The 25,637-nt window shown below is 41.3% G+C and overlaps 1 protein-coding gene across 1 annotated transcript in view; it reads right to left on the bottom strand.

The window, feature by feature from the left end:
* The window catches only part of CARM1 (coactivator associated arginine methyltransferase 1), a 38,864-nt gene that overhangs the window by 5,445 nt on the left and 7,782 nt on the right, over nucleotides 1–25,637 (bottom strand). Inside the window, exons 2-11 of the mRNA XM_044684984.1 lie at nucleotides 24,106–24,178; nucleotides 19,661–19,786; nucleotides 18,958–19,064; nucleotides 17,699–17,803; nucleotides 14,504–14,614; nucleotides 13,052–13,229; nucleotides 2,345–2,435; nucleotides 1,609–1,690; nucleotides 1,185–1,270; nucleotides 325–414 (exon numbers count right to left, since the gene is read on the bottom strand). Of these exons, the coding sequence (XP_044540919.1) occupies nucleotides 325–414; nucleotides 1,185–1,270; nucleotides 1,609–1,690; nucleotides 2,345–2,435; nucleotides 13,052–13,229; nucleotides 14,504–14,614; nucleotides 17,699–17,803; nucleotides 18,958–19,064; nucleotides 19,661–19,786; nucleotides 24,106–24,178 (1,049 nt within the window). The remainder of the gene's footprint in view (nucleotides 1–324; nucleotides 415–1,184; nucleotides 1,271–1,608; nucleotides 1,691–2,344; nucleotides 2,436–13,051; nucleotides 13,230–14,503; nucleotides 14,615–17,698; nucleotides 17,804–18,957; nucleotides 19,065–19,660; nucleotides 19,787–24,105; nucleotides 24,179–25,637) is intronic.

The following is a 25,637-nucleotide window of genomic DNA, read 5'->3' as shown; positions in this document are numbered from 1 at the left end:
CATTGATGAGAATGGAAGCCAGAAGGTAAGGCAGAGAAGAGAAGTCATTTTCTTCCCTTAAGGGTCCCTTTGACTATTTCCCCTTGATCACGGGGTACTGCTGGGATCAGACCTGGTTCCTCTGTGGTTTGTCTCAGGTCTTAGGGAGGCCACAAGGGAGCCAAGGCAACATAATCACATATATACACAGGTGGGGCAAGGTAACTTCAGGTGGACATGTAGGAAAATGAAACAAAGAATAGGAAGTTGGAGCTGGGGTCTGTTTTATGAAGCTCCCTCTGTTGGGGGCACCCCAAGTCTTGTCACATTTTCTCCAACACTTACATTGAACCAATGAAGGCTACATCAAACCAGAAAGCCAAGCCATGGACAAGTCCTGAGTGCAGCATGTGGAACTTGAATGGGATTTCTATCCTGGAAAGCAGAGTAAAAAATTGAGTTGCTTACAGTTGGCATGGGAAGGGGCAGACAATACCTGAAGAGCCCAGGGTGATGGTTATAAGATAGTGGGTTGGAGCCTTTGGAAAATCCAAGGGGCCAAAGCCCCTAGGTAAATAACACCCCTTTCTCGAGGGCTGGCAGGCAGTGGGCTAGGTAGAAAGGCAGCATGGCAGCAGTTCAAGGAAGACTCAGGTGGCTCACAAGAGCCAGTTGCCCCAGTATGATGGCTTAGTCCAATACCTTCTCATTTTCCCAAAAATGATTCTTAACCCAATAAAGGGAAGAGCTACAAGCCCAAAATAAAGTATGAGGACCCTTCTGTACCAGTTTTCCCCCTGCCCCAAATCCCCCTATCCCTCTAGGTCCAGCAAAGAGAAGAAGCCAGAGAAGAGAAAATTAAAGCACTGGGCCAATTCTGAGAATGGGAAAAATCTATAGTTTAGATAATTTTCCTTACCCCTACAATGGTGCCCAGGGCCACTGAGTGTTGAGGGGAATTACAATATAGCCCAAGTAGCCATTTGAGTAGAGGGCACATATCCTATTGCTTTTGTAGGAGAGTGTGACAATGCTTTCAAAGTGCAAGGACCCAGGTCTGGATGTTAGATGTACAGACAGGCTGCCCTGGCCACATGTATTCCCCAGGGAGTCCACAGATCTAGAGGGATTCCTAATCTCATAATTCTTACTCATGCCTATTTCCTCCAGCCCCCAATCTACAAGAAGCCAAAACGAAACAGTACCTGTGCAAATCACCTTCTTTGGCTTCTAAAAAATTCACCGTATATTTTACTGACTTAGCCATTAAAATCCTGATATCAAAGGTGTCCTAGGAGAGAGAGATCTGAGTTAACTTGGCTCTGGAAGACAAAGGAAAAAGCAAGGCAAGGCTACTCAGTTTCAGGGCTTTGACTCCTGGCAAGTTCAAACCCAGGCCATCTAAGCACCTAGAGTTGGGGGATCACCCCTGTAAGTGTGCCAGTGAACTGGATTCTTGGATTCAAGAATCTATTAAAAGTTTAGTTTGACAGACCATTACCAGAACCAAGGCTTCAGCAAGAAACCAAATTGCAAACCTTCCATGAATTTTCTACCTAGACAACCTCATCTCTTCCCTCCACCCCTTTTCTCTTGCTTTGTACGTGAGATGTTTGAGGTTATACTTACCACGACAGGCTGTCTGAAATACTCGTCTACTGCTGCTCCTCTAAGGGCTGACAAGTCAACTCCATGAAAAGATGGCTGATACCTAAAGAAGGGGAAGAGAGGCCCACCCCCCCACCTAAAATCAGCCAACTAACCTAGAGCCCCCAACCTGAGAATGGTGAGGATCTTGCTCACTTTAGAAGATGTCTTTCCAAAGACTAGCCCAATTTTTTAATTTTTCAGAGGATGGGACAAATTGAAAAGCATTTGACACTTACACAGGAGAGGAGTATAATTATTTTAGAAGTCAAATGGCAATGATTTAACTACCTCCTAAAGGGCTGATCCCAAAAGCAATACTTTCAATTGGAGGTTTGAGCCAGAGCTTCTTCTTGGAGAAGTCATGGAGAAGACAGGAAGGATAAGAATAAAATGGGAGAGAGCTATTCTTAGCTAGCCTATACCAGCAGAAAATAAAAACCTTTATGATAGTTACAGTATTAGGGCTCAAGGGACCTTAGAGATCACCTAGTCCAACTCACCAATAAAGCCTAAGAATCCAAAAATAGTACATCTAAGAAGCAATGTAAGCTCTGCCTGGTAAATGGGAAACCATCATGCCCAGGTCTCCACAAAATATGAAGGTAAGAAAAGTTAAGACTTTCTCAAGCCTGAACCTAGTTATCAAGCTCCATGGCTATTGGCCAAGGCTTCTGGCAGCTACCAGAGCAGAGCTCTGAGAGGGGAAAGGACTCACCAAAAATTGGCCTTGGTAAACTGTTCCATGTAGAGCTGCTCATCTGTAAATGGTGCAAGATGTACATCCCCAATAGTTGGAAACATATTCCCTAGGCATGGAAGGTGGGAGGAAGAAATGAGAAAAGAGAAAAGTCTGACATTAGGGACATTTAACTCTAAAAAGGCTTTTGACCATTATCCAGGAAATGAAAAGAACCTCAGTGTCTTAGTTTGTCATGTCAAATCAAAGGAAGTTTTGTGGACAGTGTCAACTTCAATGTGGAATTGGCTACCCAAACCAACTGGTCTGGCCTCAGCACAAGCAAGTACCTAGGTAGGAGGGAGAAAGTGACTGGCAGTGCTATCATTTACATGAGATGCCCAGACACAGTAGATCAAGATTATTATTCTGGAATAAGCACCCTTTGAGGAAAAGTGACCGAAGTCTGTCAAGGATCTGCAGATACTAAGGATGGCTTTAGATGGAAATCTGCCCCATCAGAAGGGACTTTTCTTTTCAGGTGGTGGCACCAAGGAAAGGGTTCTGTATAACCTGGGTCAGAATCTTAATAGTCCCTAACAATCCCAAAGAGAAGTTCTGAGCTTCCTCCTTCTTCCCTCGTTTATGCCCAGTCCCATCTGGGACCCTGTTTTGTGTGCTCTGTAGCCTTGAAAGACAAGTCTTCTTTCTATACAATGTGAGAGGCTCAACAAGAATGAAATGCTATCACTATTAGGAAGTAGTAATAATATTATAGGAAGCAATCACAATTCCTCAGAGCTATTTCCAAGTGAGTAGTCTGGCCTTCCCATCCTTATGTTTCACACCACCAAAACAGCAACAAATGGAAGGATGACTTAGTCAAGTACAGCTGATGGGAAAAGACCAGCCAACAAGCAATTGGCAGTGACTGCTACGTCTAGATTTACCAGCTTGAAATGTTACCTTGTTCAGATCAATAATTTTGAGAAACATAGTAAACTGCCCATAAATTTAGTCATTCTTAGGCATCCCTCTAAGGGGAGGAGCTCTAAATCTTTTTGTGGGTAACAATCCTGTTTGGTAGTCTGTTGAAGCCTATGGATCCCCTCTCAGAATGATGTTTTTAAATTCATAAAATATAGGGTTACAAAGGAAACTTGTTAAATTGAAATATGATTATCAGAATATTTTACAAAAACAAAGAGTTCATAGACTTGAAGGCATAAGTCTCTGGGATCTAGTTCAGGAAAGGAAGGTTGCCTATAATTAGCTCTGTTCACAGCCTATTCTGCATAGAGTGTGTGTGTGTGTGTGTGTGTGTGTGTGTGTGTGTGTGTGTGTGTGTGTGTGTGTGTACACATGGATGAATTATGTTCCCATCTTTTTCAGTACCTATCTAAATACCTCTTAAAATTCCTCTTTTGCTCCAGGATCTGGATGCCTGAAACTTCCTGCTTCAGAAAGAGGGAAGTCCCCCATCTTTCCCATGTAGGTGAAAAGTCAAGGCTTCTTTGTGGGCAAAGGGTAGTATTTTTCCCCAGGTGGTTTGCTCACTAGTTTAAGACGACCAAGATGATAAGCTAAACATCAGCAGTTTGGTTGTCTATGGCATGTTGACCTCTCTAGATAGACCTGGATTTCCACTGGTAAAAACCACCAACTGTAACCAGCAAGATCTACAAACTAATGCCTTAGAAGAGTTTGTGGTTTTAGGAAGCCAACTTCCTACTAATTCTAAATATCTTATAAATTAAAAAAAATTTTGTCTCTATTTCTAAGGAATTAAGAAGAATGTATCCAGCAAAGGCATACATAACCTTCTGCAGAAATCTCTATAAGTTGCCTTTCTATTAGTGATAAAACTAAACTCTGAGTCTCCATTAATACTATAGTGCTTATTTCTATAGCAGCAATATATTCAATGGTCATTTTCATGGACTACATGGATGGAGGGAATTATCTAAGTGTCTAGGTAACTATCAAAGAGGAAGTTTAGGAACTTAGAATTGTTTGCACATATTTTCCTGGGAACTAGGGGTGGGGGAAGGTTTTAGAAATGTAATATTAGGGTGCCTTGGAATGTAAGGAAAAAACAATGCCCAAAATTTCTGGTTGTAGTCAGATATTATGTTGTTGAAGGGGATTCCATGCATGGAATGATTTTTTTGTTGTTGTTTTTTTAAATTTATCTAAATCCCCACCTTGACCAACTCTTTCTAAAATGTGAACATGAAACACTAAGTTGCTGCCTCACACACTCACCTAGGAATGTGTGTGCTTTATTCAATAAAAAACAAACTGGCCCTTATGCAGAAATAATCAGTGCCTGGCTTCCAGATGTTGACCCCAAAGCTTCTCCTGCCTCTGGCTGGTGAGTTGGGGCCTCCTGAAAAGGGAGTGCGAAAATTACTAACAGTTTCTTGGGCAGAGCCTCCAAAGGAAAGCCCAGTGTCATTCTAGGCTTTGCTGCTGGCATTTTTCATGATTTCTAAAGCACTGTTAGTGACTTAGAAACAGGTTTCTTCCTGACACTGAACATGGTCAACGATGTCTTCCTTCCCCTTGTGGATTGGGGCTGAGGCCCAGTATTACCTTCTCTTCCTTCTAGTCCTTAAGCTCCAGGCCACAAAGGTACAAATACGATGTGGATGGCTTTGGTTCATCATCAGGTAATCGGGGGACTCCTATACAAGATGGTACCTAACAGGGCAGCCATACACTTCTTGAAATCCAAAGGGTCTATCTTACTCCCTCCTACTTAAGTCTCAGGAAATATCTGGGAAAATTCTAATTGAAGGCTTTTTTTAAATACTACAGACATTTCCCTGTCACCTGAACCATGAATCCTCACTTGTAAATAAAGAAAAATAATTAAGCAATGCCAAATAACAGAAAGACCACATATATGACGGCATGTAAGACATTCTATTGGAGTCCTATCTAGTCTGTCTTGGCTTATAGTTGGGATTGGGGTTTATCCACCCAGAGAAGACTGTCTCATTGGGGATGAGAGTCTGTCTCTAGGCCTAAGGACCTGAGCTCCAATTAGGTGGAAGGTTTCTAGTTTATCAATTCTATTCTCTTAGCCTCACCCCTATCCCCAAATTCTCTCTTCTCTTTCTGGAATAAGACTGCTACATACTTAGTTATAAGGGTATTTGACAGAGAATGTTTTTGTCTTCAGTTCTCATCATTACTACAAACAGATGTACTCATTTCCTCTGCTATAAAGTGATCTTTCTGAAAGGCCACATCTGGTAAAGGCAATCCTGCAATAATTATCTCTCATATGTAATGTGGAAGAGAAAGCATTCGTGCTTCTGTTCCTTTTCTGTTTGCTCTAAGGTTTCACTATGGATGGACTGAGGAAGACAGACAAGCAAAGAAGCAGAAAAAGCAGAACGAAATGAGACAGAAGCTTTGGGCTTATCTTACTCCCTCTCTCCTACCAAGTCTGGAAAGAGCTGGTGCCTCTTCTTGCTTCTCTTAACACAAAGAGACACAGATTGTCTCTAGGCTCCATTGGCTTTAATTTAGAAGGATAAGGGAAATAATAGTTGGTACTTTACTTGTTTCTCTCATTTTAGTAACTAAAATATTGTGTGAACAGGTTAGAATTTTACAGTGCTGGACAGAAAAAAATGAGTTCAGGCTTCTTAAGCTGGCAAAACTGGCCAGGAGTCCAAGAGGCCTAACCATCTCCTATAATGCCACTGGGCTGACATTCCCTCCTAACATTACTCTTCAGTCTGGGAAGGGTAGATTGAGAGAGAAGATGGCACATCTCTCAAGTCAATACGTAGGCCTCCTGAAACTCATGTTCTTTGGCAGGGAAAAAGAAAGCTCATTACTACTTTCAGTCTTGGTCAGAGTTTGCAGAAAGGGCCTATGGATGAGCAGACTGCTCCACAAACTCTGCAAGGTCCTAAAAACAAAGAGGCCAGCATTCTGCCAGAAACTTACATATGATGGCACTGTTCTCAGTGCCATCTTCTACTCTAAAAATTAATTAGCCTCTGAATCAGGTATCCTTTTTTTAAAAAACCCTTACCTTCTTAGAATCGATATGAAGTATCTGTTCCAAGGCAGAAGACTGGCAAAGGGTAGGCAATTGGGGTTAAGTGACTTGCTCAGGGTCATACAGCTAGGAAGTATCTGAGGCCTGATTTCGAACTCAGGACCTCCTAACTTCAGGCCTGGCTCTCTATCCACTGAGCCACCTAACTGCCTCTAAATCAGGTATTTTTTAACTGCCTTTTTCCTTGGAGTCATGGTATTATCTTTTGGCAGTTTGGCAGAAATTATGGATTCTTACATGGAATAATATTTTTAATTCACAAATAAAACAGAATACATAGGATTGCAAACCAATTATATTGAAATAATTATCAAAATATATATTTTAAAAGCCATGGACCCCAGGTTAAGGAGCCCTGCCTGCTTCAAATTCAGGCCATTCAGGTATTCTATCCATTGATTCACAAACGAAGTAAAAACTCCATGGGTTTTCTGATGTCTAGTGACTTAAAGATAATTAGCAATGAATATGGGAATTAAAAACTTTGAGGATGATGACTAGTTACAAAAAGCAGTTGTGCAAGAGGTGAAACTAGTACAGAAATACTAGATGGCACATATTTAAGCAACAAATCATCTCTCCATATAGGAAAAGGAAGAATTTTCTCTATACTTAAAAATAAGAATGAAAATAGCAGTTCACTCTTATATGGAGTTTCACTGTTGTACAAAATTCAAATGGCTAGGAAGGGGCAGGAATCCAAATTTTGTCAAAAGGATCTGGGGGTTTTAGTGAATTACAAACTTAAAAATGACACAACAGTATAGCACTTCAGGCCCCAAAGCTAATATGCCCTGGCCTTTCAGACAGGTCCAGTCCAAAATGAAGCAGATGAGTACCACTTTATTCTGCCTTGGGTAGGACCACACCTGGAGAAATGTGTTACATTCTAGATTTTAGGAAAGACGTCAACAGGTTGAAAATTAACTAAGATTGTGAGAAGACTGAAGACTATGTCCTATGAGAATGAATTAAAAAGAAATGGGGGCTGTTAAAGGTGGAGAAAAGGGACAAAATGGTTGTCCAAGTATTTGAAGGGGTGTCACAAATAAATAGAGGGGATAGACTATTCTGCCTGACTCTGGGGGGCAAAACTAGCAGCACTGGGTAAAAGGCTGAGAGAAACAGATTAGACATGGTATAAAGAAAGTCTTCCTCACAAAGAAAATATTCCAAATTAGAAGAGTTTCCCCTTACTAGAGGCCTTCAGGGAGGAAGTTAAATGACCACTTGTCAGAGATACTATGGGGAAGGGTTCTTGATCAGGTACAAGGTAGACTACAAATGACTACAGAGGTCTCATCTAATTCTGCAATTCAGTGAATTCACATCTCTTGACTTCCCAGACTCAATATTCATTCACTACAGTGACAAAAACCTCACAACTGGCATTCTAAATTTTCACTATACTGAATGTGCAATGGGCAGTGATGGACTGTTCAGAAGACTCTTAAAAGATACTGAGCAGTGAGCATTGTAGGTAGAAAGGCATGCAGGATGGCAGTAGCTTAGCACCAGAGCTATGCCAACAAACTGGCTCCAATTACACTTGAGAGTCACTGACCCTATGATGCCAAGGAACATGAGGCTAGTTGTAGGAAAGCTAAAGATGATATCAATGAATTGGGAGCTCAGTCTGTAAGGTTGAGAGGGAGAAGTCAATAGTAATACCAGTTATCCTTAAATAATCACAATAGAACCACCTTTCAAAGCTTCATTCAGATCCCATCCCAGCTCCCCACAAATAAGACCTACCCACCTACCTAGTGGTTCACAAGACAAGTCACAAAGCTTATGGCACAGGCAGCATCAAGTTTGAGGTGTCTAACAAAGACAGAATGGGTACTCTGTCCCTCTCTAACCCCTTTTTTATTTTCCCCTTTTTACTGTCAACTTGGAATTACTGTGGGGTCCACATGAGTGCAATATGACAGAAGGAATTTCTACTGTTTGGAGGGCTGGAGGTCTGAAACATGTTAACTCCTGGGGAGAGTATCTAGAACAAAATGTAATTACACCTCTACTCAATGAATGGCAAATCACTCTTTTCCAGTTAAGTGATGATGTTAAGCCTCTCAGATGAGCAGCTTGGTGACTGCTAAAAATTGCTAGGTATGTCCTCCTTTCATTCTTCCTCTCTTGTGGGCTTGGCACAGATAAGCACAGGCATAAAACATACCTACTCAAGGAAGACTGACTTCCCTGGTAGTCTGCTGAGAAAGGCTTTGTTACTGAATAGTTAATTAGATGTCCTGGAGCACACAGAATCACTTGCCCACACAATCATAACCCATACTGGTGTTCAGTATAATCAATCCCCTTCCCCTACTTGCTTCTCTCAGAGAACAGAAGAGGGCGCCTCTTTCCAACAATCAATCCATTTGGGTGAAGAAGGCTCAGGAATGGCCAGGAGAGGGCAGCTGAGGTCAGTCCTCCTAGGGACCGCACAAGGATTCTCATGGTTTCTGCCTGTGTAGCCCCAGAAAGCAGCACTGCAGACTACAGGATACTGCCTTTGGTTTAGTGAGAGGTACAGCAATTGATTGAGCTGCTTATTTAATCACACCTGATTAAGCCCAAATGGATTTCTTAACAGCAAATGGCAGTGAGAGAAAACTCAGATATATTTCTAGGTTGGCTGTTGCTTGCCTAGTTTCTTTAGCCTGGCCCACCTGACAGCCTCTCAAGGGATTATCTAGTTCAGATGATACCCCACCATAACATTCTCAATCAAGAGAATTCATCCTTTATGGAAGACCTAAATAGAGAAAGTAGATCTGATGTCTGAGGAAAAGATCTGGAGAACTGCTGGAATAACCCATCTGGACTTAAAGCAGAGGAATGACTTCTTGGTTTCCTGAAATGATAATTTCATCCTTCAAAAGGGTGTACAAAGGTATTCTGTACTTACTTTTCCCTAACAAGAAAGCAGGTGGCTGCTGAAATAAACATACTAGGGACCATAGGAGGAATTGGCTGGTCTACCTTAGAGTTTGTGGAAGAATAGGAGAAGAAGGCCAGATATAATCAGGCACTCTAGGTTTTTGAAGGCGATATTTCAAAATGTTCAGAATGCAAAAGTAATATCACCACAGACTAAGTCCTACCAGGGCAGTCATTTCAGGAGTACTGGAAAGTTCTCAAGAATTAAATTCTAAGTATACAATGAATAACAACTCTGCAGAGAAAAATGGGCATATGGCTAAAGACCAAGGTACAGAATTCACCAACAAATTCAGATTTTAACTAGACATATATAGAATATGGAAGCAAAGGACAATTAATGGAAAGACGAATAGAAAAATGTGGCATAGTCCTGTAAGGGCACCAGAATTTGCTAAAGCTCCAAAGGTGTTAAGGCTAGTGAAGATGGCCAGGGAGGGGGCAGCTGGGTAGCTCAGTGGACTGAGAGCCAGGCCTAGAGACGAGAGATCCTAGGTTCAAATCTGACCTCAGCCACTTCCCAGCTGTGTGACCCTGGGCAAGTCACTTGACCCCCACTGCCTACCCTTACCACTCTTTTGTCTTGGGGTATTGTCTCCAAGATGGAAGGTAAGGGTTTAAAAACAAAACAAAACAAAAAAAAAACCAGCCAGAGAGTCATTTATTCAACAAGTATTTATTAAGGAACTATATAATTCAAGATATCCAAAAGGCAATTGGTGATGCAAGACTGGAGGTCAGGTGAAAGGTTAGGGCTAGATAAATAGAACATAAAGATAATTGAATTGATTGGAATGGATAGGATCACTAAGCAAGGCAGAATAGAGCAGTGGTTCTTAAAGGATGGTCCAGAGACCCCTGTAATGCAGGATTGATGCAAGATCTTTATAGGGGTATTTATAGTCCCAGCTCCAACAGTCAGGTCTTAATACTTGCTGGGTCAAAGTTCCATTCCCCTAACTGCCAGGATTGCCTAGGGTGATTTTGCAACTGCAGGAGATCTTGCATCAATATCTTGCATTATACCCCTAGCAGGGCTCCTAAGACTCTTTCAGGGGGTCTGCCAGGTCAAAACTGTTTTTCAAAATAATACTAAAACATTTTAATTTCTAAGAGATATAATCCAACATAAGCAAAAGTTCTTTGATAGGTCCTCAATAATGAAAAGGATAAAGGGGTCCTAGGAACCAAAACATTTGAGAACCAGTGGTACAGATGGAGTTGAAAAGACCTTGTACCTCCTTAAACTACATTACCCAAACTCCCTTTCACCATACCCATAATTCCTTAAGCCTTTTCCTATTGGTCGTCGGTTTTTGCAGGCAGTATTGAAAGGGGTTTTTTGCATGGTCATGGGGTCTTTGGACCAGAGGCAGTATGGTGAAGGGTGAGTTGGGACTCTTTCCCCGCATTTTAATAAACCCTTATAAATGTCATACTTTGGAGGCATTGAATATTAATTTTAAAACTTACAGGTCATTGGGTCTAACTTCAGTTCCTGGCAAAATTTTAGAATTTATTATTCAAGGGATGGTTAGTGAGTAGCCAGAAAAGGAAAACAGCCAGAAAGAAGTTATTAAGAATGGGTCATGCCACATTAACCTCATCTTCTCTTCTGATAGGGGTACTAGATTGTTAAAAATTTGGTCAAGCCTGATTTGCTATTTGACAAAGTCTCCTATGGTATTCTTGCAGACAAAGCGAAGACATATGGCCTATATAAGAGTATAATTACATAGATTGAGAAGGGTGGAGCCAGGAAGAAATAATCGGTGGTTCAAATGTCATCTTGGAAGGTTTCTAGTGGAATACCCCAGGCATCTCTGCTTTGGCCTGGAATTAAGCCAACAATTTTGGACAAAGTGCATAGATGGCATATTTAGCAAATCTGCAGGTGACACGAAACTGAGCTGGATAGTTATACACTAAGGACAGTAACTGGATGAGTAAGAAAGATGAGCTGAATCTAATATGATGAAATTGAGTACAGATGTATTAAAAAAAAATCAACTTCTCAAGTACAAGATGAGGGAGTCCAAAAAAGACAGATGAGCTTTGGTGAATTGCAAAGTCAATAAGAACCAATGGTGCAATATGCAGCTTGCTCAGAGGTGGGGAACAATGGGTGCCAAAGATGGCAAACTTTGGTAAGATGTCAGTTGTTGGTTGGTTTTGATTGACTTTTATTTGTTACAAAAAAGGATTTAATGAGGGTGGGGGAAGGAGGTGTTAAGGGAGAAAACCAGGGAAAGAGAGATTAGGAACTGACATATATAAAAAACAAAAAGCATCAGAGAAACCGAAAAACCAACCAACCCTGACAAAGTGTGTTATAGCAGCCCAAAATACTCATGCCATATTAAGCTACACTAAAAGATATGGAGTCGAGATTTAGGGATAGGCAAGTCCTGCCCTACTCCAACCGCATCTCTAGTCTTGGGTTCAGTTTTGGGTGTCACATTTTGGGAGAGACACTAAAATGTTCAAAGTAATTGAGATGGCGAAAGACTTGGAAACCATGCCATAAGAGTATGAGCTAAAAGGATGGAGTATATTTGGTCGAGACTTCTGATAGCTGTCTTCAGCTATCTGAAAAGCTGTTGTGTGGAAGAAGAGATTCCAATTTGTTCTACTTCATTCTGCAGAACAATAGGCAGAAGTCACAGAGAAGCAAATTAAAACTTGATGTCAGGAAAAATTTTCTAACAATTGTAGCTGTCCAAGGGTGGAAGGGGCCATGAAGAGAGACAGCTGATTCTCTCCCAAAAGAGATGTTTAAGAAAAGATTCCTATGGGAGGTTGTCAAGTTGCAAGAATTCTTGTGCAGGTCTAATTGAGGTCCCATTCCATTCTAATTCCATTGGCTCATTAGTTTTGGACATGTAGCCCATTCCACTTTGGGATAGCTTTTTTTACCCCAAATCTGTCTCCTTCTAACTTCTACTTATGGCTCCCGATTCTGCTCTGTTCTATACAACAACCCTTCAGATCCTTGAAGGCAGTAATCATTTCATCCCTTTCCTTATGTATTTTCTTCCTCAGGCCAAACAACCCTAATTTCTTCACCAATTCTAATATAGCATGAACTTAAAACCATGGTTGCCTTCTTTGAATGTCCTTAGCTTGCCAATTCTTTCCTCAAATGTGGTATCCAAAAATGAACCCAATGCCTAGATGTGCTATGAATAGGACAGAAGAAAGGGTCTAGCCATCACTTTCCTTCAAGCTCACTTTGAGTCCCTCAAGATGAGAGGCTGATAGTGACAGAGAAAGAAAGGCATAATTCTGATTCCTCTTGCTGAACCTGCTCTGCTCTTACCCTGCTATTCTGAGAAAAAACCAAAAAACACAGAACTGTCAGGAAGGAGCGCCCAACTTGAATGACACGAGCCTGTCCTGGAGTACAGAATTTCTTAAATCCCAGAACTAATCACCAACAAACCCCAAATTAGTATAGTTTAATCCTCTACATATGACCTCAGAAACTAAGGGAAAGGCTATCACCTACTATATACATAAGACCAAATTAGTTAAGCTTAAAAACCATAAAATAGATTCCAAAATCTTCTCCTGACACAGGTTTTATTTTATATTCCTGGAAGTACTCCAAATGGCTATCTGTGCACCTCTGCAGTGCTATTTGAGAAAGGGAGGCTAAGGCCATTGCCCATGGGAAATAAATCCAGCCAAAAGACCCCACTGTGCCCAGCCCATTTACTTACCACTAGGCTTTAAGTACTTCTTGGCATGGAGGTAGCTCTCCAACATACGTTCATTGAAAAGCATGTAGCCCATTGGCTCTGAAATAATTATGTCCACCTGCTCGGGAAGTGAGATTTCCTCCACCTTTCCAGGAATGACCACAATTCGGTCTGTGAGGTTGTTACTCTTTACTAAAACCTATTGGTGGGAGGGGAAAAAGTCGGGGATAAAAATCAGGGAAAAAACCAATCTCATGGAGAAATGTCTCCTTGGATCAATGAGCTTCATTAAAGTCTCACTGCTGATTTCATCTCTAGGAAAACCCCAAGGAAACCAAGTCCAGTAGCAGTTCGCTCAGAACTGTCCTTCCTGGACAACCAAGCCCAAAGTGCAAGTAGAGAAAGAGAGAACTCAAAGCTTTTAAAGACCAGAACAAGCTATGAAAAATGGTGATGAAGACTCCAGGTTTAAGTCCTTTTTGTTTTTATGACCTTTTCCCACGAAAAAAATTTGAGGGTTGTATATTTTTTACATTAAAAAAATTAAGATGAATTTAAATTAAAATTTTTTTTTAACAAAATGTTGACAACACTGGACACATCTTTCTAATGACCAAATTGTGAAGGACAGGGATTACATGATGCATACAGTAGAATTACTGATAAATTATTGATCGAAGATTCAAAGTGGCTCCTAATACAATGACAATAAAATATTCTGTGGCCATGGAACCATAGGATTTACAATTAAGGCCCCTTAGAACTTATCTAGCTTGGGTTCTTCATGTTAGAGCTAAAGAAACTGAAAATCAGATATATGAAGTGACTTGTTTGAAGTCAGGTGGGTATAATAAAACGAGTCAAACTCTGAATGAACACCATTCTTCTGTCTCCAAATCCTTTGTTCTAGTCATTACATTATAGCTTCTTCTTTTCCCTCAGAGGTAGATACCATTTCTCACTAATGACCCTAGAACATAGTTAAGAGGCAGAGAAATTTACCTAATGATTTTTTCTTTTTTAAAAACTCTTGGCTTAAGTCTTAGAATCAATACTGTGTATTGGTTCTGAGGCAGAAGAGTGGTTAAGGGCTAGGGAATGAAGGTTAAGTGACTTGCCCAGGGTCACACAGTGTAGACAACAGGCAGGAAGTATGTGAGGCTAGATTTGAACCCAGGACCACCTGTTTCTAGGCCTGGCTCTCAATTCTTTGTGTCACCTAGCTGCTCCCTACTTACTAATTTCATGGTAGACAAATCAAAGCAGCAAGAACTGAATTTCCCATGATCACAGAGGAAGCCAGAATTTAGCGTTGGCCCTCCCAATATCACCTGAGAATAAGCCAGTTCTTGGTGCTCCCCAGAAAGCCCCACTCACCCTCTGGACCACAGCCTTAACTCTGAAGGCTATGCATGCTGCCACAGAGAAGGGGGGGTGAGGGTGTCTGGGGTCTTGGCCATGGGGCCCACTGACCTCAGCATGCTGAGCCATGGTGCTTGCTTCCACTGCATAGACTTTTCTTGCTCCTGCCTGAGCAGCAAAAAAAGACAGGATCCCCGAGCCACAGCCCACATCTAAGACAATCTGGGAAAGGAGAAAGAGTCACTGTCAGTCATGGAGAACAATGGAAAGAACAACCAGAATATCCCTCCCCATTCCACTCACAACCCTGAGAACCTTCTGTTTCCTCAACCCCAGAACTGGTTATTTGCAAGAGAAGAAAGGCTTTAAGAGGAGAGGGCAAGCATGAGATTTTATGTTAGCAGATCAATGATGTACCTCTGACTCTTAGGGCTAAGACAATAAAGTGGTATGCAGGGAGCTCTAAACTCACTGAAAATACATATTCTCCAAAAAACTATGTTTGACCTTGAAGTGGATTTACCAAGTCTCTCTCTGTTTCTAGATAAGCAGACTGAGTGTGTTACTATGAGATAAATGACTGCAAATGCACAGAATATGGATCCCTATCCCACAAGATTCTCCAGGAAGTCTTGAGTCTTCAGGGAAAAAACCTCTTCCCTTAATATTGCTTTCTTTTTATCCTTAAAATGTCCCCATGCTTGAACAATACTCTCTGGGGACAAGATACACTCCTCTTTCCCAGCAGTGTCATTCACTTTGGTTGTGAAACAATTGTTCAAGGTGAGATGAGGAAGGATGCATGCAGATTCTAATGAGCAATGGACTCATTTCTCTTCTACATATCATATTACTGATTACATTTCCCAGTTAAGGGCCTGATGCTACAGGATGGGCCTATCACTGGCCTGCCATACTATAGAAAGGCTATGAGAATCCTGGAACTAGTTTCCATACTGTTTTCTAGTATGGGCTGATGTGATGTCATAAGAAAACCATTGATATGTTAATTTTCTCCATCAGGACAGTAGGCATTTGATAAACAGTTGAAGTTTCTCTTGAAGAGCTCATCTTAAGTGTCAGATTTTTAAAAGTGTTACTCTGTAGAAATTTCATTTTGCAAATGCCACCTCTAAATCTTAACAATGAGATCCTCAAGCTGCTCTGATAGATACTGAGCTTCCACAACAAGGAAGGTGCCTTTCTAACTGTATTCTGCCCTGGTTATACATCTAGAGAATTACGTTTACTTCTAGACACCATATTTCAGAAAGAATATTTACAAATTGGGGCTCATCCAAAGAAGGACACATAGGATGGGGGGTACTTAAGGGAAACCTATTTAACTGAGAGAGAAAAGAGTGGGGTATAGGGGAAGAGTGGGTGGGCACAGAAAATAATTCCTGTCTTTATGTATTTTAAGGATTGTCCTATAGAACAGATATCAGTTGTTCTGTTTAGCTTCAGAATACAGAACTAGGAACAATGACAAGGAGTGGTAGAGTCAGATTTTGGCCATTGTAATGAAAAATGGTCAATGGAAGGCGTTGAGCAGGAGCTAACTGACCACTAACTGGTAGGAATTTTGTAGAGAGGATTTCTGTTTGGGTGTGTGTTGGACTAGGTGACTTCTAAGGTCACTTCCAATGCTGAGATTATGCGGTTTCATTTTTTTGTTTTCTTACTGGATTTTCAGCAAGAAGCTGATGCAATGAGCTCTATAGAAAACCACATATAATTTTATCCTACAAAGAGAAAGGCTCCTACAAAACAGGTAAATATGCCCTAGAGGTTTCTTCTGTCTGGTTCAGAAAGATGGCATTATTTAACTCCCTAAAATCTCCTGACATCAGGGATTATGTGGAAGGATGCCCTTAAACAAAGAGCTGGGGTCACCCACACCCCTCCCCTCCAGGGTTCTGACTAATACTCATTCCTGAAAAGAGTCACAAAACCCAGTAAAAGGCCTATAACCTCTGAAAAGGGGTAAAGGAGGAAGAAGGGAAAAAAGGGAGAATGTGGAAAAGAAAGAGAAAAGGACAGGAAAAGTGAAAGGTAAGAAGTTGGATATGGGAGAGTGATTAGCATCCTGGTCACCTAAGTCAAAGTCTCCAAGGGCTGTGATGCACTGAAACAGACACAAATGAGAAACCAGTAATGCCCTGACACCAGATCCATTGTTGAAAAGGGTTAGGGACAGAACACCAGCCTCAGGCTGACAGAGCCACTCAGGCAGGGCTTTCTCTGGTGTCCTTCAGGATCAGATGCACATCCAAAGATACCTTTCTAGAACATGGCAAAGACCTGAGTTTGTGTTTTTCTTTCTAGAAGAAAAGTCAATTGTTAGGTTTAGAACTTAGAAGGATGGCCCGCCTTATGCTTAGTATGTGGTACAAAACTAATTTATTAATGATATGCCTGGGATGAAAACCAAGAACACAGGAGAATTTCTAAAGCATTTGCTTTAGGCTGGATCCCATTGCCCAGATTCCTTACATACACTTAAAAATTACCTATCTAAGGGAAGGTGATAAACCCTGTAGCTAGTGGGGTACAATGTGGTTTTTCATAAACAATAAGTATATCTCATTAGTTGCTCCAAATTGGTCATATTATCAAATGTAAGTAAAGATCACATCAGTAGCACCCCTCATTCTAATTAGCTTAGCCAGAGAGAGCTGGGGCTCTCACCTGTGAAAATCCTTGCACAGAAATCACCAAAGGTAAGTAAGGCCCAGTATTAGTATCACATCCCAGAAAAGAGAGAGCTTCAATAGTGGGCACAGGGAATTTAAAGAGCCTAACCTAGCCAGCAGAAAAGGGTGGGAGGGTTTTGGATGGAGGACAGTTCAAACATCAGCTGTTTGATTTAGCTACTTCTCCTAGGCCAGATACACAGTGTCAACATAAACACCACAGGAAGCAGACCCCAGGGAGGCTTCTGTGGAGCTCATGCTGGTCTCACAAAGACATTTAAAAACAAATCAGCACTGATGGTTTGGGACAGGGGGCAAGGGTGAAAGAAGGATGAGTTCCTCATGACTGAAACTTAGAGTGAAAGATAAAAATGGCCAGATGGAGAAATTCTTGGTAACTTTATCACCCTTAATTCTTGCCCAAATATTCTCCCCATTCATTCTTTCCCTTCTAGCTTCAGCTTTGCCAGACAGCTGATTCTTTCTCATATATGAACTTGGCTAGGATTATCTAGCCCCTTATATCAGTGGTCAGTTTTAACACAACAGATGGTTTCAAGTCTTATTCCAGAGCTATAACCCTTGGCTGTGACCAGAGTGGATTTCTCACCTTGTCTTTAAAATCACTATGGTTCTGCAGAATTGCCCTTTGATACGTGCCTGTTCGTACATAATCTTGCATCATATTCTGTTGCTGTGACAGGTAGCCATAGAACTAAAAAACACAATATACAGCACTGTGACTAGAAGATATGTGAATAGAAGGAAATAAAAGAACCACTACATGGCCAGCCTTAACACTCTGAAAACCAACTCAACAAACCTTCATTCAAATTCCCAGCTTCCTCCCCAATAAAACATGGAAAGAGCAGCAATGGCCAGGGTTGAGAGAGCATGGGCATCATTTCTCAGAAAATCACGTTGGAGGCCAAGGCTGAACCAACCCTCTTAACAAACAAGGTGGTCACTGCAACTAAATATAACTATATGTCAGTGTCAATGCCTCTAATATATCTTAAGCCAAAAGGGAAAAGGAGGGGAAAAGCAACAGATTTCTTCCTTAAATCAGGAGGTTGGTAAGCATTCTATAAAAATATAACTATAGATTGGCATTAGAAAGGACCCCCTTTTCTAAATTCTTCAGGGGCTGGTTTCTATTTGGAACCAGTATACTTTTTTTTTTTTTAGACCCTTAACTTCGGTGTATTGTCTCATAGGTAGAAGAGTGGTAAGGGTGGGCAATGGGGGTCAAGTGACTTGCCCAGGGTCACACAGCTGGGAAGTGGCTGAGGCCGGGTTTGAACCTAGGACCTCCTGTCTATAGGCCTGACTCTCACTCCACTTAGCTACCCAGCTGCCCCCATGGAACCAGTATACTTTTGAAAAGAAAATGGATTTATCATAACATGGGTTCTGCTTTCAGAGAACCTGAGAATACCAAAAGAGTCAAGAATAATTATATGGGATTATGACAAGGAACTAGAGCCCTAAACCTGATTAAATATCTTACTGTAAAACTGATTAGAGTAAACAGACATAAGAGTTTGCAGTTTTAGAGCTGCTGGGACTAAGCTTATCAACTCCTGAAAGTTTTGCCCATCCTAATTCACAATCATAAACCATCATAAACCCATTCTAATTCACAAGGAAGGATTTTGTGACTGAAGGGAAAAAAAGCTCAGGAGCACCAAGTGCTTATCAAAGATTCCTGTCAGAGTGGGAGAACTACATAGAAATAGCCAAAGACTAAATGACTGTCCTTTACGGTGGTCTAGTTTCAAATAAGCAGAACCTTTTCTACCTTCCTAAGACTCATCTTTGGCCTCCCTTTGGAGGCCACAGGACAATCTTGCCAGATGAAAAACATACCTGGAAGTACTGCACAGCAGAGGATTCTTCTGTCCGCTCACTGAAGACAGAGCGCTCTAAGTTGTGACCTCGACAGGTTTTCAGAATATTGTAGAATGAACAGAAATCTGAAAGAAGCAAAAACTTCATTTAAAAAAGAGGTCAGAATTTGGGAAATGGTAATGCAAACCAGAGAAAGTGGCAATAGCATGTCAAAGGACCAAAACATGTGAAGGTTCCTGGCAAAGGAAAGGAAAAAATCTTCCAACAGATCACTAGTCGTGAAAAAAGAATATATCCATTAGATTTTGGAAAATTCTTGGCCACAGAATAAACAAATTTTCACATCCACAGATATGATTTAAAGGCAAAATCTTCATAATTCCATATATATGAAAACCTACGTATATAAACAGAACCATTCTCTGTATTCTTCTTTCTTTGAAAGAAAAATAGGAGATATTTGACAAAATACCTAACAGAACTCAGATGGAGAAAAAGAAATGGCTATCTTGGGAGTGGAAGTCTCTAATAGAGGTAGTCACTGCCCTTCAAGGTGAGACACTAGTGACACTACGGGGCAAAGGACTCAGAACAGAGCACTAAGAGGAAGAGGGTTCTGCTAGTCTCTCCATATCCAGTAAAATCTTGAGACAAAAGTCTGCAAAGGAATTGCTCCTGCCTCAGCTGGGCCCTTTCCTGGGGTAGGCAGTGAGGGACATACCATTAGGTGTGGCAAATTGTATAAGGACACTATTACATCCCAAGGTGATGATGAAGGACTGCTTTCCAACTCGGCTGCATTCTGTTTCTCTGGACACGGAGCACTTAAACACACAAACATCTTCATCTGGAAAGAAAGAAAAGTCTCGGACTTAGCTCCTCATTCAAAGTTGATAGTCTGATGGTTCTTGCCTCCCTATGCTTGCCCTCAGTAGTCCCCCCCACCTCCCCACCCTGGAATATCCTCCGCCCTCTCCTAAATCCTGCCCATCATGGAAGGTCTAGCTCAAGCTGCAACTGCTCACAAATGCCTACCCTGACCACCTTCTGCCCAATACACACATTTTGGCCCTCTACTTTCTGGGAGATGTTTCATGTGTGTTGTCTTTATCTCTCAACTATCCTGTAAGGGACCTACCCAATGGTAAATCCCTGGTATTTCTTGGATATCATCCACAGTGCCTCCTTCACCCATTGGGCCAAGCAGAATAGATGCTCAACTGGTCATCATAGATTGTTGCACTTTATTCTCATTGTGCCAAGTGAAGTGTCGAGAGCAATGATACTGGAAATGAAGGTCTTATACTTTGGTTCACTGTGAAGCTTGGAGTAAATCCATTCTCCCTTTGTGTTTTAATTTCCTCACCTGAATAATGAGAATTGGGAGGAGAGCTGCTTGTCCTTTACAGGATGACTCTAAAACTAAATCAGTGACTATGGGCAAAGTGTATCAAAGGTAAGTGTGGATCATTAGGATTTATTAGGAGGCTGGCGCACAGACATTCATATCCACTACCAAAAAAAGAGGGTAGTATGATATGTAGGAAGTGAAGGGCCAGCCGTGACTCCAGGGCTTCTGTCCTTCCATATTCCAAGTCCTGTCTCTCAAACACACTGCCTATGTGACCACAGGCAGGTCTCTTATCCTCTTAGTGCCCTGGGGAAATTCTCAAAAACTGAAGTTACTGAGTTGCTGCCAATATGCACTTGTGGAAGGAGTATTTCACACCTATGGTTCCTCACATAAGATAAATGACAAGACTTTCAACATCATTATTACTGAGCTCCTGAACCTTTTCAGCTAGTGGGACCCCGCTCCTAGTTTGGAAGAGCAGCTAAGGGCTCTGCTCTGTAGATTCAAGATTCTTCCTCACACCTGATCTCAAATCAGAAAAGCCATTTATGTCCAGCCTCTTCCAATGTAAAGGACCAGTATTTGTATCAGTGGAACCACTACAAGGGGAAGGCCAAACCAGATGGTGCTTTCAAAAGGCAGTCTTAGGTAAGGAGAGGCAACTCTGTCACCCCCCTGGGGGATAAAAGGCAGTGGAGGGAGCATAGAGCAGTTTATATCAGTCAAGCAAGAGAATAGTGTTTTACAACTGATTCTCATAACAATCCTGGGAGATAGGCACTATTCCTATTCCTATTTTACTGATGAGGAAACCAAGGCAGAAAGAGGTTAAATGACTTGCCTAGTGTGACACAACTAGTTAAGTGAAGTTGAATTTGGATCCAGGGCTGCCTAACTGCAGGTTAAAAACTACACCACCTCAATGCCTTCCAAGTCCTTTGGTAAATTAGCCTGAGTCATGTCCCTTCTTTTCTGGAGGAGTACCCAAAGAGAATAAGATCCCAGTGCATCAGCAATCCACCCACTGCTGGATATGAATGATAATACCTTATTGCAGGCTAAAGAAACCTGCTTGTAGCTGATTACTAACTTCTGCCCAAACAAAGGTGAAATGGGTTGGCCCATCACTTTTAATTTGCTGTTCAGCAATCTGTGGGATCCTATAGGACTCTGGGATTCTCTCCTCCCACTGCATTCCATAGCAGTAGTTACCTGATATCAAACTGTACCCAAACTCACCAGGAACATGATGAAAAAAAAAGAAGGCAATAACCAATACTCTTATCTTCACAGTCTCAATATGGGGGTAGTTAGCCTTGGTGCTCTTGCAGTTGAAGGGGAAGCTCCGCTGGTTCTAAGTAACCAGAAAAACTATCCAGTTATGCCTAGTCATGCCAGCTCTGCTAGTCCTGGGTGAACAAACACCCAGGCCTTGAGCTAATATTCTGGTCCAACCAATAACCATACTCGACTGCATTACTGTGAAAAATCAAAGTTTTCTATGGTAAAGAAAACCAGTGATTTTTTTAGAGTTCAAGATGGCTAGTTTCACTCAAGGTTTCAGTCATGTTCACTTCTATGCCTAAAATATGCAATAAATAATACTCAGCAATTTGTGCCTGACCTAGAAGGTGCTAAATAAATGTTTATTGATTGAATGATAAATACTTAAGGTACCAGGATGATCAGGACCTGAATATTAACCATAAAATTAAAAATCTCCTTATTTCAATCATTCTAATACAAGTAACAAATGTATCTAGTTTCTATGAAACCAGATTGGAGAGGGCCAGGCTCAAATATCACCATGCCCCAACCAATGTCCTTCTCAATAGTGTAAGCTTCCTGAGGGAAATGCCCTTGTATTCCCCCCTCCTTCCTAGTATGGGGCCCGGTACATAGAAGGTATTTAACAAAGGCTATAAATTTAAATTGAAAAGCATCGTTACTACATTATAACCAAACTCTACTACAAAATCACAAAACTGTGTAACAAAAAAATCACTGTAGCATCATCTGTCTGATGGCCAATGTCTAAATGGCCATATAAATGTGTAAATTGGAACAATGTATAATGTAAATATTATACATTGTTCCAATGAAACGAATGTCTCCTGTAACACTGTATGTCCTAATAGCATGTACACAGAACCAGCTAATGATGTTAGGCCTGTGCCTTCCATCTGCAGAACATTTTATAATTTTCAAAGCACTTTCAATTAAAGGCTGTCCCAAAAGTCTTAAGGCAGTTTTAAACTTCAGCACTTTGGGGGCACCATGAGTCAGGTAGGAAAGATGATTATCCTCATCTTAGAGAGGAGAAAAGCTGTGGCTCAGACAACATTAAATGACTTGGGGCCAGACAACCACCAAGCATAACAAAAGGAAGTTGAAGCAGAGGATGCCCATGGCACCTCTGTAGCTCCAAATCATGATCAAAGGTAAGTTTGGTGGCTGCTGCAAAAAACGTGGCAGGAGGTAAGAAGGCCTGGTGGGAGGGGGCTGTGAGAATCATTCTGGAGCAAGAATTCACAAGGTTAAGCTGTTGCAATTATAGACTGTTCTGTATTTAGTCTGTCCCTTCTCCCATTGCCCTCAGGGGCTGATAACCATGTTACTTGATCAAAGTAATTATGTTACTCAACCAGTCAAACTAGAGTTCGGGTACTTCAATACAAAAACAGGTCTGTAGGTTCTATGGAAGGTCTCAGAATGATGTGGAAAGCACGACGCCAAACTTCACTGAAAATATGCCTCTAGCACCTGCCACTAACATGTATGCATAGTTCTTGTACTCAAGCTCAGGTCTCCAAGCTTATGCAGGAGACTGCTTAACAAACACATGGAACCAAAAAGAATTCCTGCCATTCAAACATCCCATTTCAGATATCTAATTGCAGAAGACAGGAGAGCTCAGAGGAAGGGGGAGGGGAATGGGGGATGGCATCTGCTTAAGGAGAAGGAACAACCAAAGTGCATTTTGATAGGTGAGGAGAAATTTTTCCGATTATAGGGTAATGCCTTTCACACTTCTCCCAAAACCAGCTTGGGAAGCAAGTTGTCTCCATAGCTCTCTCCTGCATCTTTTCTCAGGGACACTGTTCACAAAGAGACTGTATACAACCCAGTAAACTTGTCTATCCCAAACCCCTTCAGCTCCCTGGAGCACCAAGTCTGAAAAGCAAGAATTCTGTTTTCCTATGGAGACATGGTAAGGGGAAGACTGTGGGTGAGGTCATTTCACAAACAAAGAAATTGAGGCACAAAAAGTCCAGTGTCTTCATTTTTCTTCTGTTTATATCCCCAGCCCTGTGACTTGCCTGTAGTAAGAACTTCATAAATTCCCTAAATTAAAGGCAGCAAGGTAGCACAGTGCATAGAGTACCAGGTCTGGAGTTGGAAGGACCTAGGTTCAAATCTGACCATAGACATCTCCTGGCTGCATGACCCTGGGCAAGTCACTTAATCCTGATTGCCTTGCCCGTGACACTCTTCCGTCACCTAGGAAGCAGCTAGGTGGCTCAGTGGATTGAGAGCCAGGTCTAGAGACAGTAGGTCCTGGTTCAAACCTGACTTCAAGACACTTCCTAGCTGTTCTGCCTTGCAACCAATACACATGATTCTAAGACAGAAGGTAAGGGTTTTTTAACTAAATATACTCTCCTTCTCCCTCCCATCCTTTATCAGCGCTAATCAGTGCTGAAGCCAGAGGATGAAAGGCCAGACATTTGATTCCAAGTGTAGTACCCCTCTACTATACCATGCTACCATCAAAACTGAAGGCCAAAGGGAATGAATGTGATGTTTCTCACTACTCCTTTCCATCTTCCACACTTCCTGAGTCAGGATGTAGTAGTTCAAGGAGAAGGGTCCATAGGAATAAGGCTGAAAAGAAGAGCAAGGTTCAAAAATGGTCTAAAGGAATCATTAAAGCAAATGATTCAAATGAAAGGCTCTTTTTTTATGAACTTATTTTCTCTGAGAAGGAGCAATACTTGCCAGATGGGTGGAAGAAGGATGAAAGAAAGAAGAAAAAGCTATCTTCAGGGTCACACCTTTCTAGCAGGAAAAATACTACAGATGTCATATAAAACAGAACTAAAGCTATTTATCACAGACTTAAAGAGGAAAAAAACTTCTAGTTCAAATATGAAGCATCTTATTAGGTTTCCTGCCATCAGGAAATAAAATCAAGCTGACACCTTCCAGAAGAAAATACTCCCCAATCAGGGTTAAGAGAAAAAATGACTTTCCCCAAAGTCATTAAGATGCCAAGTCTTTGACAAAAGTTGAGTTGCCTTCTAGATTAGGTTCCTTATTTAAGAGTCTTGCCTAAGGTCACAGGGCTATTAAATGGTGGAGTTTCATCCTTTTCCCACTATGACCACTATTTCCTGACTCAGGAGCATGCAGCATTTTTTTCAGTGGCTCACAAAGAATCCACATACCTCAATAGCACCAACTAGGCCTTCCTATTTGGGTTCATTTGGTCTACTCTCAATTGGAGAAAATAACACTTCAAGTATCAGAAAGTCTGGTGTGACTGAACTTCTTGATGTCTCTATGGAATGGAGAGAAGGAACAAGAATTCTAGAATCTTAAAAGTCACAAGAAGCTTAAAAGGACATTGGTCCCCTTGCTTCCTGGCAGATCTGTACCTGAACACTTCAAATTATCTTTCCTATTTAAGAAGTATCAGGAAAAGGCAGGATCAAGAATCCTGTATAGAGCCCCTTACTCTCTAGTGTCCAAACTTGAATTTCTTTTGTTATAATCTTTTGGTTCTATCCTTGGTAAAGATAGAGAACAAAGAAGGCCTTTATTTAATAAAATTGGAAATTATTAAGTTGCTTCTGGTGTTCTTTTTTCTAGGGTAAATAATTTTATTTCCCAAAGCCCTTCCATTAGACGTACTTTTGCAACAAGTTTATTGTTTGTTTGTTTCTTTCTTCAGAACTCTCTTCCAGACTATGTCCAAAGAGCACTAAAAGACTGCCTGCCCTTTGATCCAGCCATACCATTGCTGGGTTTGTACTCCAAAGAGATCATAGGGAAAAAGATATGTACAAAAATATTTATAGCCATGTTCTTTGTGGTGGCAAAAAAACTGGTAAACGAGGGTATGCCCTTCAATTGGGGAATGGCTGAACAAATTGTGCTATCTGTTGGTGATGGAAAACTAGTGTGCTCAAAGGAATAATAAACTGGAGGAATTCCATGTAAACTGGAATGATCGCCAGGAACTGATGCAGAGTGAAAGGAGCAGAACCAGGAGAACATTATACACAGAGACTGACACTGTGGTAAAATAGAATGTAATGGACTTCTCTACTAGCAACAATGC

This window comes from Gracilinanus agilis, chromosome 1 (assembly GCF_016433145.1).
Source record: "Gracilinanus agilis isolate LMUSP501 chromosome 1, AgileGrace, whole genome shotgun sequence".
Lineage (NCBI taxonomy): Eukaryota > Metazoa > Chordata > Mammalia > Didelphimorphia > Didelphidae > Gracilinanus > Gracilinanus agilis.
The sequence above is the reverse complement of the archived record's forward strand: the minus strand, read 5'-3'. Positions and strand labels throughout refer to the sequence as shown.